Source organism: Mycteria americana, chromosome 5 (genome assembly GCF_035582795.1).
Source record: "Mycteria americana isolate JAX WOST 10 ecotype Jacksonville Zoo and Gardens chromosome 5, USCA_MyAme_1.0, whole genome shotgun sequence".
Classification (NCBI taxonomy): domain Eukaryota; kingdom Metazoa; phylum Chordata; class Aves; order Ciconiiformes; family Ciconiidae; genus Mycteria; species Mycteria americana.
The window spans coordinates 69749961-69767336 of record NC_134369.1 but is presented as its reverse complement, the minus strand read 5'-3'; the positions used below and the strand labels follow the sequence as shown (position 1 = coordinate 69767336).

General features: G+C 44.9%; 1 protein-coding gene across 11 annotated transcripts in view; it reads left to right on the top strand.

The window, feature by feature from the left end:
- KTN1 (kinectin 1) overlaps nucleotides 1-15670 on the top strand; it is an 80580-nt gene extending 64910 nt beyond the window's left edge. For 6 of the 11 annotated variants that reach the window (XM_075503869.1, XM_075503870.1, XM_075503878.1 and 3 more), the window contains 11 exons: nucleotides 1497-1586; nucleotides 2699-2779; nucleotides 3249-3338; nucleotides 3428-3520; nucleotides 4838-4909; nucleotides 5360-5443; nucleotides 5642-5725; nucleotides 8098-8181; nucleotides 9517-9609; nucleotides 14219-14342; nucleotides 15168-15670. In XM_075503869.1, the coding sequence (XP_075359984.1) occupies nucleotides 1497-1586; nucleotides 2699-2779; nucleotides 3249-3338; nucleotides 3428-3520; nucleotides 4838-4909; nucleotides 5360-5443; nucleotides 5642-5725; nucleotides 8098-8181; nucleotides 9517-9609; nucleotides 14219-14342; nucleotides 15168-15172 (900 nt within the window). In that variant the 3' untranslated portion in view covers nucleotides 15173-15670. The remainder of the gene's footprint in view (nucleotides 1-1496; nucleotides 1587-2698; nucleotides 2780-3248; nucleotides 3339-3427; nucleotides 3521-4837; nucleotides 4910-5359; nucleotides 5444-5641; nucleotides 5726-8097; nucleotides 8182-9516; nucleotides 9610-14218; nucleotides 14343-15167) is intronic. The other 5 variants (XM_075503877.1, XM_075503879.1, XM_075503875.1 and 2 more) reach the window with 1 other exon arrangement.
- Nucleotides 15671-17376: the final 1706 nt, after the last annotated feature.

Sequence of the window (17376 nt, the reverse complement as noted above, 5' to 3'; positions counted from 1 at the left end):
TAAAAACCTGGGAACTTTTCAGGAAAACGGTGACACCACAGCTGTGAATTTCCTCCTTGAAAGCATATGAAGCTCAACAGGTCCCGTCAGAGCCAATGTTCAAAATGATACAGGGCATGAATTGCTCTGAAAGGAGCTCGCGTTTGCTGTGAGCCTGATTTGGTGTTAAATGTCGCTATGCAGATTAAAAAAAAAAAAAAAAAAAAAAAAAAACCCAAAAAACAAAACATCAAAATAAGTTTAAAAACACAAGTCGGGTAGCTAGAAGCAGAGGAGCTCTGGTTTGGGATTGTGCGTCTGTGTTTTGGAGATGTCTCTGCTTTTTGCTCGGCCCCGTGTTCAGAGAAGTTGTGTACCTGCTTTTGCTGTGTGCTAATGCTTGCCTGCTTTCTCTTGCAGTCGGAAGACTTCATCAAACAGCCATTTGCCACTTCTCGGTGGTTCCTAAATTGCTGAAAACTAACACACGTAGCACAACTTCACAACCTAATGTCTCCTGTCCGTTTCTGTCTCTGAATCTCAACCTGCTAATGCCACCGATCTCTTGCAGCAGAGGAGCTTAGAGCAGCAAGGCGCAGTAACGCTGATGTCAAAGAAAAAAACAAACCCAAATATTAGTCAAGGAGTTTTGCTGAAAGCTGCCTTCTGTGCAGGAGTTCAGGCTTTCTGCATTTAAACTTGTACGGGAGCCTGAGTGTCGTATGGCGAAATTAAACCAATCTGCCACAAGCACAGCGAGCAAATGTCCTGTGGCTGGTGTGCTTTTAATATTAAATAAATGGAATGATGGATCTGTGGTGCCCTTGGCTCTGTGTATTTATATTTGCAGAGCAATGACAAAGAAAACCTGGAGATTGTCACACAGCTCTAATAATTATTTCCCGTTGCATCCAAGCTTGGGAAAGGAGGATGTTAGGGTCTCCCTCTTGAGTACTTAAAAGCAGTATTTAGAAGATATAGTCTTGCTTTCTTGGCCTGGTTCAAATGTGCATTAACACAAAGTTTCCTTTTGACTTTAATTCTCTGGTTTTGATGTCGTGATGTTGATTTATGGTGATTTTTTTCCCCCCTAAAATTATTTAAAATAAGTATGGATTTTTTTAAACGTTGTTGATTGACCAAAGTTCTTGTTTTTGAGATCGCTCAACTTGAGTGCAGGGTTGGTGTGATCTGTGGATGCAGTTACTCAGCACAGTGTAGTTTGTGTTGTGTTGTGAACAAGTGAATGATGGTATAATTTCTGTACAAACAGGCTAGATTTGAGGAGAGCTTAATGAAAATAGAAGCTTAAAAGCATGAACAAATGTGAAGGCCAAATTCTGAAGCAATTCAGTGTCAATTTTTGAAGCAATTTACTGGCAATTTTAGAGACATTAGAGCCTTTCTCACTTAACCCAGAAAGTCATTTGAGTAAGTCACTCTAGGCATAGAAGAGGCTATTGCCAGGTCCGTGGAGCGTGTTTCCCAATTTCACGCGAGCCTTTCTCTTGGTTTAGGAGAAGCAGCAGCATTTGGAAGCTGCCGAGGTGGAGACGCGCGAACTCCTCCAGAAGCTGTTCCCTAAAGTCTCTCTTCCTTCTAACATGGTAAGAGAAGGGGCTCTTCCTACCCTGCTGCTGGGGGCCGGGGAGCTCTGCTCCTGCTGTGCTGGGCAGTCTGGAGTGCTTCCCCACGGTCCCCTCTGCCCCAAGGTTTTTTGCAGTGGGGTGTGAGTGTCGTCGGCTGGTAATACCTGTACTTGCCAGCAGCAGAGGGGCAAAGCTGCAGATGGTTACTTCAAGAAAAGTGTTAAAACAAACAAAATTATTACCTTTTTTTACCACGCCAACATCTGATTCATCTGCCTGTGTTACCTTGTGTCTGACCGAGGTAGGAAATTTTTCAGGGGCGGATAAGGTCTGCTGCGTGTTTGCTCACTGTCTGGCACGATGGGGATCCGTATCTTCCCTGGTGGCTGTGCAGATAACGGCCAGCCTCCCTTTCCAGAGGGGCTGCCCTGCCTCAGTGCCAGTTAATACAGTTCAGGAGGGTTTGGTTTGTTCCCAAAGTTCCTTTGAAAACCACTGATTTCCAATCTTATATTCCTGGTGGTTTTCAGTTGTTTGCGAGGGAAGTGCGCTGGGTTCGTATGGTTTAGATTGTGTGAATGATGTGAAGTGAGGCTGGAAGAATGGGGTCTGCGCTTCACTTGTAATGCCTGCAGGTTTTGAATATTCATATTTAACATTATTCTCAAATGTGCTAAAGTCAGTCTCCTGATGAACTAGAAATAGTCTTTAAAAAGAACTGTTTTCTGTAAGGTTATAAAACAGTCTTCCTAGTGAGGTCCCTAGAACTATGTAGCAAGCGTCTGCTTTAGCTGCGCAGGGATTTTGGAAAAGATTCCCTTAAGTCTTCAAATACTCCTTGTAGAGCTTGGAGGCAGACCTCTGTCACCCAGTTGTATTTCAGCACTTCCAAGCCCCTGCGAACTGCGTGAGTCTCATAACCTCGTGCTCCTGGATTGCTGCCCGCCGACTGTCAGCTCGGCTGGGCTGCGTGTGGTACTGGCTGAACAACTGCTGTTGGGCTGGGTGCTAGCGCCGGGGAATTAGGGGACTGAAGCACTGCTCTGTAAGCCTGCAGTTGGGAGGCAAATGTCCTGAAGGTAGATTTACTGAGGTTATTCTCAGCTGTAACCGAATGCATTTCCCAACAGAGTCATAGCGAATGGATATGTGGGTTTGAAAAGATGGCTAAAGAATACTTGAGAGAGGCTTCAGGATCTGAAGACGTCAAGGTAGGCAGAAACGGTGGGCAACTTCCTCGTGTGTGGAATAGCATATTTTTCCAGTATAAACCTTGCAAATTGTGCTCTGGATTGTGAAGTTCAAATTGGCAAACAAGTGTCAAGAAAACTGTTTTATAGATGTTTGCGTCTTGTAAATCAGAAATGTATTTGCATCTTCAAAAAGCACCTTGTGGAGTTGTGAAAACGTTCGTGAAATTCAAAATCCCTGTTTCCTTTTTCAAGTAATTGGTTTTTTTTTCAGGTGACTCGGAATTACTGCAGTGACTCGCATAAAGTTTATGATTGAGTACTGAGAGTTGTAGGTCAGCGTGGCACTTGCTGTTGTCTTCGCATGGGTTGGAAAGACAGGCCTGCCGATGTGAATGATACCAGCTTGCTTGCTGAAATAAGATAAATAATAGAACTCAAATCCGTCAGCTGAGACGTGACTCTTCTGGTCCCTTTTCTCCTTTGCCAGGCTATGGAGCAGAAGTTGAAGGAGGCTGAGGAGATGCACATACTGCTGCAACTGGAGTGTGAGAAATACAAATCGGTTCTGGCGGAGACGGTAAGCAGGACGCCTGGTCACCTGTGCCTTGTGATGTTGCAAGCTGCCTTTCTTCTGCTGTAAGCTTTCAAACCCCGCTCTCTTCTTAGGAGGGGATTTTACAAAGGCTACAGAGGAGTGTGGAAGAGGAAGAAAGCAAATGGAAAATAAAAGTTGAAGAATCACAGAAGGAACTTAAACAGGTATTTCTGAAGAGCTGCCTTTTGCAGCAGCCAGGCAGTTTCTGCTTGAAGTCGCAGAGGGTGTTCAAGCGCTGTGAAGGCAGGCGTAGAACAGCCCTGGCTGCCTGGTTTGATGTGTGTGTGACCAGGGGATGAAGAAGGTGAAGTCTGCAACCAGTATAATAGGAATGATCCCTCCTTATAACAATAGGATTTTTGGTGCTGTGATACTTAGTTTCATGCTAAGAGTGACTCTTATTTTTTTTGAGGAACATCTTTCCATTTAAAAAACTAAAAAGTGGAGGAATTGTTGGTATCTCTAGATTCGTGTGGCTATTCCTGTTGCCATCTTTAGAGTAGCAAGAACAAATGAACAGCACAGGCATAAGGTCTCTGACCATTATGGCAAGTCTGTGTCACAGTCCTTTGCAGGTGATGCAGGAGGCAGCCAGATAGCACGTAGTAATATTAATGCTGATGGGATAGGAAGCCAAAGATTCAGGAATATACATGTGTCCCATTAATGTGCCCGGGAATATATATTTTTCTCATCCTGGCAACTCAGACTGTATTTCTGTTAAGCACCTGTTTTTTTCGAAGTCCACTTGCAAACAGATACAGACTTTTTGTGCTGAAATTTAAGTATCATATAATCACAACAATTTTTTGGAAGCTCTTAAGATAGTGCTTAATCCATTATGGTCAACTAATTACACTTGAAGTTGCCTGCAAAGCTTTCCTTTTTAGGAAGGCTCTGTTGCTAGCAAAATGGTAAGAAAAAAGCCTTTTATGTTTTTTTCCTAATTGAGAGTTAAAGTAGGTCAAACTGGTTTTCTTGCAAGAAATTATTTCTGAAGTACTTCTGCTTAGTAAATTTGAGTGCCAGAGTATAAGCCTGGAGCAAACAGATAGATGATTTATAAACATCTTGTTTGAGGGGCTTATAAAAGGCTGTCAGATCTTGAACTATAGATGTGCTACCATCTGCTGCGCTTATGCAGCCTGTAATAAGGCTAAATATGCTGGGTTTGGCTACATATAATACATGGATGGAGACAGTCTTCCCTGTCTAGGAAAGATATTTCCCTTACTGTGGCTAATGGACAACTGGCTTAGTCCTTATATTCCAAATCTTTCAGGCATGTAGGCTCTAACTATCGGGGAACTTCTGTTGGAAGAAATTAGGAAAGTGTTATAATGGAGACTCGGTATATTGAATTATTTGAGTGAGCATCTTATTTTCTTCGGTCACTGTGATTTCATCCTTAATATTTTTAAATGGTAGAAGCAAGCTTCAACCCAACTAAACGATATGTTTATCTTTCTTCAAAACTGCAGATGCGTTCTTCAGTCGTTTCTTTGGAGCACGAGGTAGAGAGGTTAAAGGAAGAAATCAAAGAAGTTGAAACCGTACGTGCAGGTTTTTTTTTTTCTTTGAAGCTTTCTGTTGCCTAAAACATGATTTAGGCTTATGCCGTAAGTCTGAACTTCCTAGGACTTCTCTCCTGCAAGTAGCGCAGCCTGTGCTGCAGTTTGAACCTTTTGGCCAGTGTTTTTAAAGAGGAGAGAAGCTGGGTACTGGAAATTGTCCTGGTTTTTACTTCTGTACTTGCCCACTGGGGCTCTTTCCTTGTGAGACCGAGCAGTTTCCTGCCTGTTGATGATCTTGGGCTTGATTTTTCTTGTTATCTTTTTGAAATGTAACAGTTTAAATCTGTGCTGTGCAATCACTGGATTTGAAATGCTCTCTAAATGTCATGGAGTATTTGATAGACATTTATAGCTAATAATAAATCAAGAAAATGATACTGCAAGAGAACACTGCAGACATCTGTTTTAACTCTGGTTTTCTGTTTCTAGCTTAAAAAAGAGAGAGAACATTTGGAAAGTGAACTAGAAAAGGCAGAAATAGAACGATCTACTTATGTTTCAGAAGTCAGAGAGGTAAACATAATTGACTAAACTGTTCTTTTTCTTTTGTTCGGTTACCAGTTGGCTGGCAAACTAATCTAATGCTTAGCCCCCGTGGCTGAGGAGTTTATATGCTTGTGACCTTAGGGTAGAGCGACACACTAATAACTGAGCAGAAGAAAAGTGGGCATCCTAAGGAGACAAATCCTAAAACTCTAAACTTCATTTCAGCTCAAAGATCTCTTGACTGAATTGCAGAAAAAACTTGATGATTCATATTCTGAAGCAGTAAGACAGAATGAAGAGTTAAATTTGGTAAGAAGCTCGTTCTCCGCTGGGCACAAACTAGGCTCCCAGCATACTTATGAAGCGGAGGCTTATTTCAAATCCTGTCTGTTCTGCTAACCTCTTCAGCTTGATATTTTTGTCCATTGCAATCATTTATGTAGTCTGACTTTTACAATTTGTCTCTTTCTCTGCTCCTAACAATAGCTTGTCTGGTTCTTAAGACTTTTTCCAAAGTCTGTAAGATTTTCACTCCTGAAACTTCTTGAGAATCAATGTTTTATAGTATAGACATATACAACAGCAAATACCTTGTCCTTGGAGCAACAAAAGCTGTGCTCTCATTGGTTTAATGTGAGGATTATTCTCTGGTTGTTTTTTTCCAAAGCTTTTGAGGATGCAACGGTGGTATCCGTGCTCTGACTGTGCAGAGTCTTTTCCATCCTCCTCTGTATGTTACAGAAATTGGCCAAAACAATGTTAGATGAATTCAGAGCATCCAGCCGTTCAGCAGCTGGCATCCTGATGTGGCTGAATTAGCTGTTCTGGCTTGGTGCATGCACTGTTACAGCGTGTTTGGCTAGCAACGCTATCCAGCCAATAATGCTCCTACACCAGGTTTTCTCAAGGAGTTGGATTAACCAAGGCCAGACCTGTAGACCCAAAGATGCATGGTTTTTCTGGTTTGAGTCCTTTCACTTCTCATTTCAGTGATGTGGTTTTTAAGGCTGCAGGAGCAGTCAGATCCTTCCTCTGCTTGTGTTTGAACAGTGCTTTCTTGCTCTTGAGCCACAACTGGGGAAGGTTGTCTCTGTCACGATGTCTTTGGGGTTTAGAGTAGCGGTTGGGACAACCTGTCACTGCAGGCTGAGCTGCTGATCTCGCCGGGCTACTGCCGCTAATATGACTGGGTTAAAATAGTTGATTTAAAAAAAAAAAAAAAACAACCCCCCAATAACAATCTGCTTAAGTTTAATAGTATGCTTGGCAAGTCTAGTACAGCATTGATTAGCATCCTGCCTCAGCAAGCAAAGCCTCTCGTTTTGAAAGCAAGGGAAATGGGAATTGAATGCATATCTTACAGTTAATCAGTAAACGCCAACCTCTTGAATGTAAGAGGCAACAATCTATTATGTCTGTAACAACAAAAGCTTAAAAAGCTGAGCTCCCTGCTAGGGCAGCTCGACTCTGCAATCTGACGATGCTGTGCTGGTAGGAGCGTGAGGAGGTGGTAAACAGCTACCTTCATGCAAATGGCTCAGGAATGCTGTCCAGTGAATATGAGTGTGTTTTGCAGTAAGCAGGAGGCTGAGGAATAGAAATGATAGGATTTCAAAATGCATTTTCCCCTAGTTTATAAGGTGAGCAAGGAGAGAATCTGAAACTGCAGAGGTGCTCAGCTGAGCTCCTCAAAATGTAGAAAAACAGCATCCACCAGTCCAGGTGCTCCAAAGGGGGAAATCTTCCAAGGGTGAGACAAATATAATGTGTAGGTTTAGAATCAGTGAGAATTCAGGGCTCTGAGTAGCCTATTGTACACTTCTTTAATCCCCTGCTGGCTCCCAAGCAGATTGACAGCAGGAGTACTGAACATTAGCACAGTGCACTTCAGAGGCACAAATCCAACAAAATTGGCACTCGAGCTTCTTGTTAGCGCTCCTATCTGAGGCTCAAGCCTTAAGTGCTGTGGCTGGTTCTGTATGCTGTGTTGAAGAGCAATCGAAATATTCTTTTTAAAATGTTTATATCCTTTGGAAGGCTGTAGTTTAAGGGCAGTCAGTACAAAGTATTCATCCCTCTTGACTGAAATAATTTCACTTTTTTGGATTGAATCTAAACACAATTGACAACTTAATATACCCCTGTCAGTGATTCATGCCTTGATGTGACATTAACAGACTGGTTAAGTCAACATAGTTGTAGTAAGTGGTGCTTTATTAAGATGACAAGTAGAGCTTTCTGGTTTATTCAGCAGTAAAGTGACTGTTTAGCCTGAATTAGGAAGATGACAATCTACATTTTTGCATATTTACTGTGAATTAAGTTGAAGTCTGGGCTGACTGGTGATAAGAGCGCTGGAGACACTTATGTACTTTCAGTATTGCTAATGTTCCTACTGGCAATACAGTTTAAAAGTCGAAACCCCTTGTAATCAAGCTGATGCCAACCGTGTCTTTTCTTCTGTAGTTTCCATTCTTTACGTTTATCTTTACAGATGGAGTCTCTCTTCCTTGACTGTCCTTGTAAACCTGATCATACATGTTGACTAATCCAGTGTGTGCAATAATTGTTAGTGATCTTGCTCCCTTTGCAGTCAGTGTGTGCTGGGTTAATCCATGGGACAGACAGATAAAATCTCTGTGTGTGAGGGGAAACTGATTTTCTTTGTTACTATTTTGCAGCTGAAAACGCAGCTAAATGAAACACTATCAAAACTCAAAGTTGATCAAAACGAGAGACAGAAGGTAGCTGGTGACTTGCCCAAGGTAAGCGGAGACCCTTAGCAGTTGCAGATCTAAATGTTACCCAAACCCTCAAGATCTGTAGTTTTGCAGTGCTGGAAAATGTGGTGATTTGAGCGGCTTGAGCAGACTGCCTGCCTGGTGGGGTGTCTTACTTCACTTGCTGGTTCCCCAAGTGACTGGGACTGTGGGTGTAAGAGCTCATGCAAGATACCTGCATGGTCTGTTGAAATGATAAAAATGCAACTAACAGCTGTTTAATTACCTTCTTGAAAGAGTCTCTTGTTCATGATAAATTTTATGCCAATGGGAACAAGTAGCGATTTGGGGCTGACAAATAATTCTTTGTTTAAAGAAACTCAGCATAACAAAAAGCCCATCCTGCAGCCCCATACCCACACCACAGCCTGAAGCTTTTAAATCCAGTCTCAAACGGCAGTGGGTTACAAGTTGGGTTACGAGTTGGGTTACAAGCCATCTGCCCATTTACACGTGGCTACAAATTGGCTGTAACCCAGGAGATTGCAAATCTTTAAAGTTAGCTCTACGCGAGCTTGATGAGACAAGCAGGTGGGCCGCTTTTGCAAGATGGATTGGAGTGGGAAATCTTTAAGCGTGAGAGGTCTCAGTGCTGTCTGTCACCCCAGAAACGAACCTCTCATGGGAGAATTGATAAATAGAGACAAGAATAGCCTGCAGAGTGGCTGAGCTCTGGCTCCAGACTGTATAACACCTTGTTCCTTCTGCGGGAGATGCATAGTACAGAAATTGGGCTGCGTTCTTGCAGGGCTGGAGTGGGGAGAGCTGTTGGTGGGGCAGGTCTTGTCCTGGGACCAGGGACAGATGATCACAAAAGCACTGCTAGGAGGTGAGAAGACAAAGGAGACCTGCTGCAATAAGGTGTTTTAAACATTTTTGCTCAGGACAATTATATTGGATGTTGACACATGAAGTGAGCTGTGCTGATGTCCCTGGTTCCTGGTGTATTCTGTATAAATACAGATCTATGATTAGGGTTTTGGAGACCTGCCTACTGTTGCACAAAAAATTTGCTGCACAATTTTTACCTAATAACTTGACATGAGACTATTAAAGCTTCCCTGTAGAATTGCTTTCAAATGCAGGCAGGCTGACATGCAACATGCTGATTGTAAGGAGACGTGTCAATCTTGGCAAATGTGTTGGTCCCCTGAGCAAATCTGGCATAAAACAAATTTCTTCCTGAACAGTTATTTCCTGTGTCTCTCATGCTCTTGGAGAGATGGGGGTTTGCTTCTCAGCCTTTGCTAATTTTTGTGCCTCCCCTGCTTTGTGGTTGGTTGTGGTTTTCTTTTTTTTCTTTTTTTTCCTCCCTCACAGGCCCAGGAGTCTTTGGCATCTCTTGAGAGAGAAATTGGAAAAGTTGTTGGGGATGCCAATGTTATTGAAAACAGCGATGTTTGCACAGAGTCGGTGAGTGTTTCTTTTGAGCCCATGCTCAGGGGCAATGTAAATCTCATGCAAAATGTGAACTTTTGAGAAGTGAGGTCCAGCAAAGGAACAGGACGTGTTCTGCTGATGGTAAATTAAGGCTTGATGAAACTTCCTATCCTACACCTTGTCAGGGTGGTGTCCTGGAGCTGTATCCTAAGGATGCTGACATCTTTCTAAGCATTGGGAGTTCTGCTGTCATCTGGATCGTGACCTCTTTCCTGTAGCTCAAATTTGTAAGGAGGAAGGGGAGAGGTTCTGCACGTGAGATCTGGCCTTCCAAAGGGTTGTTGATTTGGTTTGGGCAAAAGTGGGAAGAATCTGGGGAAGGTCCCCAGACTTGTCCTTTCAAGAAGGGAGGCTAAAAATAAATCTGCTGATTACTAAATGAGCTTAAAATATTAACTGGTGGGTTGGCACTTGCTGACATCTGCAACGCCAAAGAAAGAAGGCAGTCTTGCATGCCCTGTAACACCAAGGCAGACAATGTCTCTTGCCAGAACATTGACCCTTCTGGTTCTCTGCAGCTGTGGGCAGGAGCCCGTCCTTAGCCACTGGTAGGTGCCTGAATTCAACTTCAGCTGGTCCTGGCTCCTGGAAGTTTGTGCTGACCTAGAAGTGGTCCAGCAGCAAAATCTTACTAGCCTGAGCTTCAGTAAGCAACAGACTTGAGCACTGCCTTGTGCTGTGGGTGGGCAGCTCTCCAGATGGGTGTTTTTATATTCTCCAGTAACGGTATTGCAGTTGCAGGGTCTGGAATTGGGTGGGCTCTGGGGTGGCCCGTTTTCACATTTGCAGGTGACTTGCCTGAGCCTGTGGGCTGCTGTTCGCACGGATGGCTGCTGAGCTGCTTGTGAGCTGGTACTCCCGAGTGCTGGCCCTAAAAAGACACCACCTGTACAAGTGGATGTCGTGGCTTTGTAACTGGGCTTCTCCATCTCTGGAAACAAGAGCTTTCACACCAGCTTCAAGATAGCTTCTAGAACAGCTTTCCAGAAGGCACTTGGGAAGGGGAAGGCTAAAGCAGATGCCTTCCCAGCACGTTTTACACAGCTAAGTGGTGTCAGTGGAACTCATTACCCATTTTCTTCTGATGGGTAGAGTGGAAGGAAATACTGTCATTTGAGGGGGAGAGGAGCACTTGCTGGTAGGACAAATAATTCTATTGACTCCTTTTTGCTGCTGAAGACAAGTAGCTTCATCAGCTGCGAGAGGAAGCTAGGGAGTCCTCTAAGGAGTACTGCAGAAAAGCCTTTGCTTTTGTAGTCATTAACAGAAATAAAATGGCTTTTCCAGAGTGATCAGCTTTTCCAGAGCGATCAGTCGTGGATGCTGATAGACTTGGTGAGCCCACAACGCAAGGGTCCGAGCCAGAGATGCAGCTGGGCCGGCGAGACCACGGATGTCTCAGCCCTGTGGGCTGGTTTCCTGGGAGGGGTGACAGGTCTGCCGGGCCCTCTCCTGTGTTGCCAGCCGGTGACGGTGACGATCGGGTGCTCTGTGTCCCTGTCTGCAGCAGGCTGGAGAAGAAAAGCCCTCCTCAAACCAATGCCAAACTGCTTGTCCTCTGCTATGCCTTCATGGCTTACCCAAGTGGTACATCAGAACAGCGATGCCGTCAGCTGCGGCATTTGTGGCTGGTGACACTGGTGAGCCCTCTCCTGAGCTGGGTGTCACTAGATGTGCCCTGCTGTGGCCTGAGTACACTAGTTGGGTTTAATGGCTTTAGCCTTAACTTGCGTAACCCCTCTGGCTCGTGCATTGCTCTGCTGGAGCTGCGTGGGCACGTTGTGGAACCCTCACCAGGTTTCCTCCAGAATATCCATTGCTTTATTCTGAAGAGGACTGTGGAAAAACAGTTCTAATAAACCTGTAATTAAGCCTTCATTAGTAAAACTATGTTAATTGTCTAAACAGCGCTCTTGACAGGTAGCCGTTGGCAGAGGCTGGAATTAGAACATTTTCTTTATCTCTTCCCCAAGCCCTTTGTGCTGCTTTTTTTCTTGGGGGGGGGGGGGGGGGGAAGCTGTTTCCCCAGAAGCCTAAAAACACAGCTTAAAATAGCTCTCAGATTAAAAAAGAAAGTCTTCCAGCCACTTTCACCTAGCAACAGTGTCTCTTTTTTAAGAAGGACCTGAAAACACATGCTCAAAAATGAGCGTATTTGTTCCTTTTGGGTACTGGAACCAGCCCACAAATTTGAGAAATGATTCTTGTGGAAACCCTCAAACACATTCTGTTTGTTTTCTTTAGAGTCCTCTTCTTTGTATATAGAAATAGACCATTTGGTTTTTCTAATCAGCTTCCTTGTCACTTATGGGACTAGATGATGACTAAAGGGTGCCTTTTAGTATGCTTTAAGGAAGTCATTTATATTCAGCAGCTTGCTTAGGCAGTAAACTTATTTTGAGGCTTATATGAAATCTAATGTGCTTTTCCCCCCAGATCTCAGTGTAAAACACTCTATCATTGAAAACTGGAAATGCGGTACGTGTAAAGCATGGTGGAGGGGAATCTGTCGGTCCAGCGCCTGTCTTAGCTGCTGGGTCTGTGATCGCAGGGTGTTCCCCAATACCATCCTCTTCTTCTCTTCATCCCCGTATCCCAAAGCGTGCTTTCCCTCGAGTCACGGAGAGCATGGGGCTGATCTGCATAAGGCAGTCTTGTGCTCCTGGGTTAGCAGAAGCTGCAGGATGAGTGTGTTGAGCCCAAATCCATTGGGAGCTGGTCAGGATTGGCCCCAGGAGGGTTGGGGATGTGTCTATAATCCATGAGTAACACCACCTGAGATTAGTGAAGCCACCAAACGGAAGGGAGAGGAAGCAAATAAGAGAGAGGAGCTCTTCCCAGAGATGAGGGCTGAGAGTGAATTGAAAGGCTCCTTCATGGCTTCTGCTCGTGATGGCTTCTACGCTAATGCACGCGCACTCTCATACCCAGCAGTATCGGTCAGTGCTGCGATCCATTCATTTGCTGGGATGCTGATTGCATTTGCTTTTCCACTTTCATCAATCCGTATGAGATTGCCGAGACTGAGAATTCGCTTAGCAGACCTGATTTTCTACTTTAATAAGGGTAAAATAGGTTAAGGCTACCGTAATACAGATTCCCAATGATTTCTTTTACAGTAGAAAAATGTTTACCAGTTGCACTTAAGTAAGAGCTTTGCAATATATTGCTTTGTTCTCTTGCCTGAGCCCAGAGTAGTTTCTGTAATGGTGCAGGTGGTTGAGTTTGATTTAATGCCCGCTCCGCGTTACAGCAAGTCTAGCGGCGTTTCCAGCCAAGTGGGAGCTGGGAAAGTGGCCCTCTCTGAACTCACTCTAATTTCCCTGAAACTCTAGGGAGAGATTTGCAACAGCATTATGCATCAGTCTCATTCTGTTACTAAAACTGCTTTCAGTTGGAGCGGCGTTGGCCAATGCTGAGTGCTTGCGAACACTTCCGTGCTCATGTTGAGAATTGGGTACTTCTGTATTGCCGACACCAAGGCAGAGTTGCGTATTTTTAGCTGTAATTTGCAAGGGAAAGCTCTCCTACAGGTTATCTGCGTGTCGGTATTATGAGCTGAATAAGGAGCAGTAATGTGTGCTAGATGTGGAGTTCTTTGTACTTCTCTGGAGGAGATAATCAATAAAGGTAATAAAACGGGGATTATATCACTGTTAGCTCAGCAAGACTGACTTTGGGGAGGAGGGCAGGCAAGAGAGGAAGGCTCTGTTTTGAGCTGTGACACTTCCCTATTAATAAACTGTTGAACTCCTTAAAAAAAAAAAAGGCACCTTTTTGTTTAAAAAAGCAAGCTCAGCATTTTATTTCAGAGCAAGAAACCAGTTTTCTAGCTCTTGGTAGCTTTCTTTTTTTCTATTTCTCCATGTTGACTGGTGCTTAGACTGCTTCGTGAAGTCCTTACCCAAGTCTGGGTGTCACTGGCGAGCAGGAATTTCACAGGGGCTCGGAGCAGAGGGTGAACCCGTGGGATAGCTGGTGCTGAACAGGAGCACCGGTGCTGCGGTGTGGGTGGGGAAAGGTGTGGATCTCCAGCCAGCTGTTTCAAATGGTTTCACAGCTGGAGCTGCCTTATGCCTGGGTATTACTTGTGCCAAGTCCTTGGTGGTCCAGGAGCCTTGTTGTTACAGCTGCGGGGATCAGAAGTCATCCCTCCCGCTGGGCGCACCGTCACCGTGCTTAGCAGCCTGCGTTACAAACCCCGGGCTCTCATCCGCGTAGGGTTTCCTGCCAGGCTTGTGGGGATGTGGGGTAATAACTCCTGAGGCCGGATCAGCTGCGGTTACGAACACAATTCCTGGAAGCAGCGAGTAAGTGGAGTCCTGGGCGGGGAGGGTGGGAGCCGGGGGTCAGCGATGCTCTCTGCGGTGTTCGGCGTGTGCAGGTAATTCCCAGGACCAGGAAGCAGCTTCTTGACTTTGAACCATGTTCTCTTTAAATGTGGCCATAACCCTGTGACTTAAAAGAATTGTTCCCGTCTGCACAAGGAGTTGTAATTTTATACGGAGGATCCAATTCGAGGCTTTCTTGGTAATTAGATTGTAAATGAGTTTTTAATGATTTTTTTTTTTCCTTCTTCCAGGAATTGACTGATAAAAGGCTAAATGTGGCGGTGAATCTTAACCAGGATGTAGGTCATCTCAAGAAGCTGCTCGTGTCAGTAAGCCAAATGCTGTCAAAGGGACGAGAACACTACCAGCTAGTAGGTAGGTGCGGCTGGCGGCCATCTAGTTGAACTGGGTGGCTGTCAGGAAGGACACTGGTCTGTGATGGTGGGACCTTGTTCAGACTTAACAAGTCCGGTGTCAAAATCTGAAACTGTCTATGAGCACTTCATCAAAAGCTTCTGGTAGGCACCAGATTTGTCCCTCTCTGGGTCCATACTTGAGTCCGTTGGGACTAATCTCACATCTCCGTGTCCCTCTTGTCCCCGTGTATGTAACTCTTCGTCCTTCCCTTCTGCTACTGGCCACTTCACGCAGCAGCTTTCCCAAAGCTTGGCTTTCCCACTGCCTGTGCCTTGTTCCCTTCGTCCCAGCTACACGAGCAAAATGTCTACGCTTCCATGCTCTGATTGCTTTGGGATGGAGGATATCAAGTAACCCACTGGGCTTTCACTGACTTAACAGCAATAGCTTGCTGTGGTCACGGGACATGAGTATCTGAAGCATCAGTCGGGCATGAACTCTTCATCCGATTATAGACACACGAACAAGGCTTTTATTTTAATACACAGCGCGGGCAGCAGAGCTGGTCTGAAGGGCTGCTAACAGGGCGTTCCCGGTGGGGTGAGCCCAGTCTCGTAGGACGGGCTTGGTGCACGTGGGAGGAAGGTGCTCCTTGTACCTCTGCCTCTGCTCTGGGAGCCTGTTCTTGCCCAGCCTCCACCACCCTGGCTTGTTCCTGCAGGCTTCATGGTGGGCTGATGCTAACGAAGTGGCTGGCGTGAGCCGCTGGCGAGGTGCGGATTTGCTTGAACGCTGCTTTTCAGAAACTGCTCAGCTGACGTGTTTTTTATGTTTCTCTTGCAGAGTGAAGTCATGGGGGAATCGTTAATTTGAGGATAGCAGAAGGCATTGTATTATATTTTGCCAAATTAAAGCCTTATTTATGTTTTCACCCTTTCTACTTTGTCAGAAACACTGAACAGAGTTTTGTCTTTTCTAATCCTTGTTAGACTACTGATTTAAAGAAAAAACCCAACTCTGTAGACACCTCCAGAGTTTAGTTTTATAATAAAAACAAACCTGTTTGGATAATTAGACCTTTACATTCCTGGAGAGACAGTAAACACATAATCTTTTATCTTATTTTGCTCAATAAAACTTGTTCAGAAAACTCCAACATGGTAAAGTCACCAATGGGATATAACATTTTAATACTGGTGTTGTACACTGTTTTACTTAATTACATTTTTGGGATTAGCTGCCTCTGACTTCAACCTCAAGTAAACACTCTTTTTTTTTTTTTTTTTTTTTGGTTGCTAATGTAATCAGTTTTTGTAATGGTGTCAGCAAATAAAGGGATGCTATTATTCAAGGTGTTCCTGCTCTCTTCTTTTAACTGAACGCGGATGACCTCGGTGAGATTTCCACCTCTCCCCTCCCTGCAATGAGCATCATCAGGCTGCACTCGGCGTGCTTGGTTTTGGGCAGAGGAGGAGGCACAAGCTTGAGAAGAGGCAAACTGGGGGTGCCTGCAAACTTCAGAGCAAGTCTTCCTTTTAAAGAAAAGGCACTAAAGTTTTAAAAATACAAGAAATCCCCAGCAAACCGTCATGTGAACTGTGGTTCCATGTCATGTATCGTCTTTGGGAAGAATCGGGGAGTACAGGGGAAGGAACAGTTAGAAACATGGGATCGTATGGCAAAGCCAGCTTTTGTGGGAGCGTTGGACAAGCCTGCCCGGCCGCCAGCGGTGCGCAGAGTATTTCCGCTTGCCCCGGACCTGCCTCCTGGATGGGAGTCTGTGGTGGAAGGAGTTTTGGGGGGGTTGGATGCTCTGTTACTGGGTGCTTCGTCGGGAACAAATCTGGGGAGGGTCTTTGATGGGACAGGGATTCTTCTGGGGGCATGGGGAGATCAGGTGGCCGCCCTCTGCTTTGGGTTCTGAAGTGTGTCTTAGAGGAACCCTTCCGTTCTGTGGGAGATTCCTCAATGAGCAAGGTGAGATGTTGCTGCATAGTTTTTGATAACACTCGAGGACATGAATCTCTGAGGGAAGGCAGCAAAACAGTTCGGGGCCAAAGGGAATTAATTGTAGAGGTAAAATGGTTCAAGCCGCTTGCCCTGAGCTTTTCACGCTCTCGCCTTTGTGGGATTTTTTTGTTAATATTTTGGTCTTTTGTCACCCACCCCCCTTGCCCAGACAGGAGGTGAAGTGAAGAAGTTTCTTCCTTACATGGACCCAAGTGGTTTCCTGGATGATGCAAGTCCTGTTGAGAGCTGTGAAATAGCTCAGAAGAGGGAGAGAAAACTGAAAAACCTGTGTTCCTTCACAAAAGCTACCCGTGGGTTTCAACCGCAGCCATTAAATAGTCATGTTCCTTGGAGATGTTATTTCATTGAGTAAAAACTCAAATGCTGTTAGTCTCTTTTTATCAGTGGTTTGAAGTAGAAAGTGTTTCTAGTGCCAGGGACAGCCCCTGCAACTAGATTTAAGGAAAATCGGAACCCTGGAGGGTCTCCACACTTGCCCAGGTTATGGTCAGAGGCTGAGCCTTTGGCAGGTGTCCAGACACCTTTTTTTTTTTTTTTTTTTGGGTAAGTTGCAACTTAATGGATCTGTGCAGGTTTGGCTGTTTTGAAACTATTTATCAACATAACCCACAAGATTCGGTGATGTTTAATTTGGACCGGGGGTGTCATGCTGTTGCTTTTCTTCTTTGAAAGCTTCTTTGAAGCTCCTCTTCTTTGACGCTCTTGTCACTTAGTAAAATACACGGTCCTGGAGGCAGGTGCTGGCTGTGGTGGTCGCGTGGGAGAGCAGACCCGAGTTTCTGCTGTTGTGTCCGTTATCTAGCGCAGAGTTGGGTGGAAGCTCAACCTTCCCCTGGGTCAGATGCTTTCCTTTGGCTCCTCCATGCGTCTCGGCTGTGTGTTTTGCTCCTCTCCTTTCCCCTTATAGGATAAGGGCAATGGACAGTGGGGAATCTTCACGAGGAGCTGTTTCCCATCCTCCTTGGGCTCACCAGATAACACTTCTCCCAGTATGTGTGGGTAACTAGCCTAGGGGTGCTCA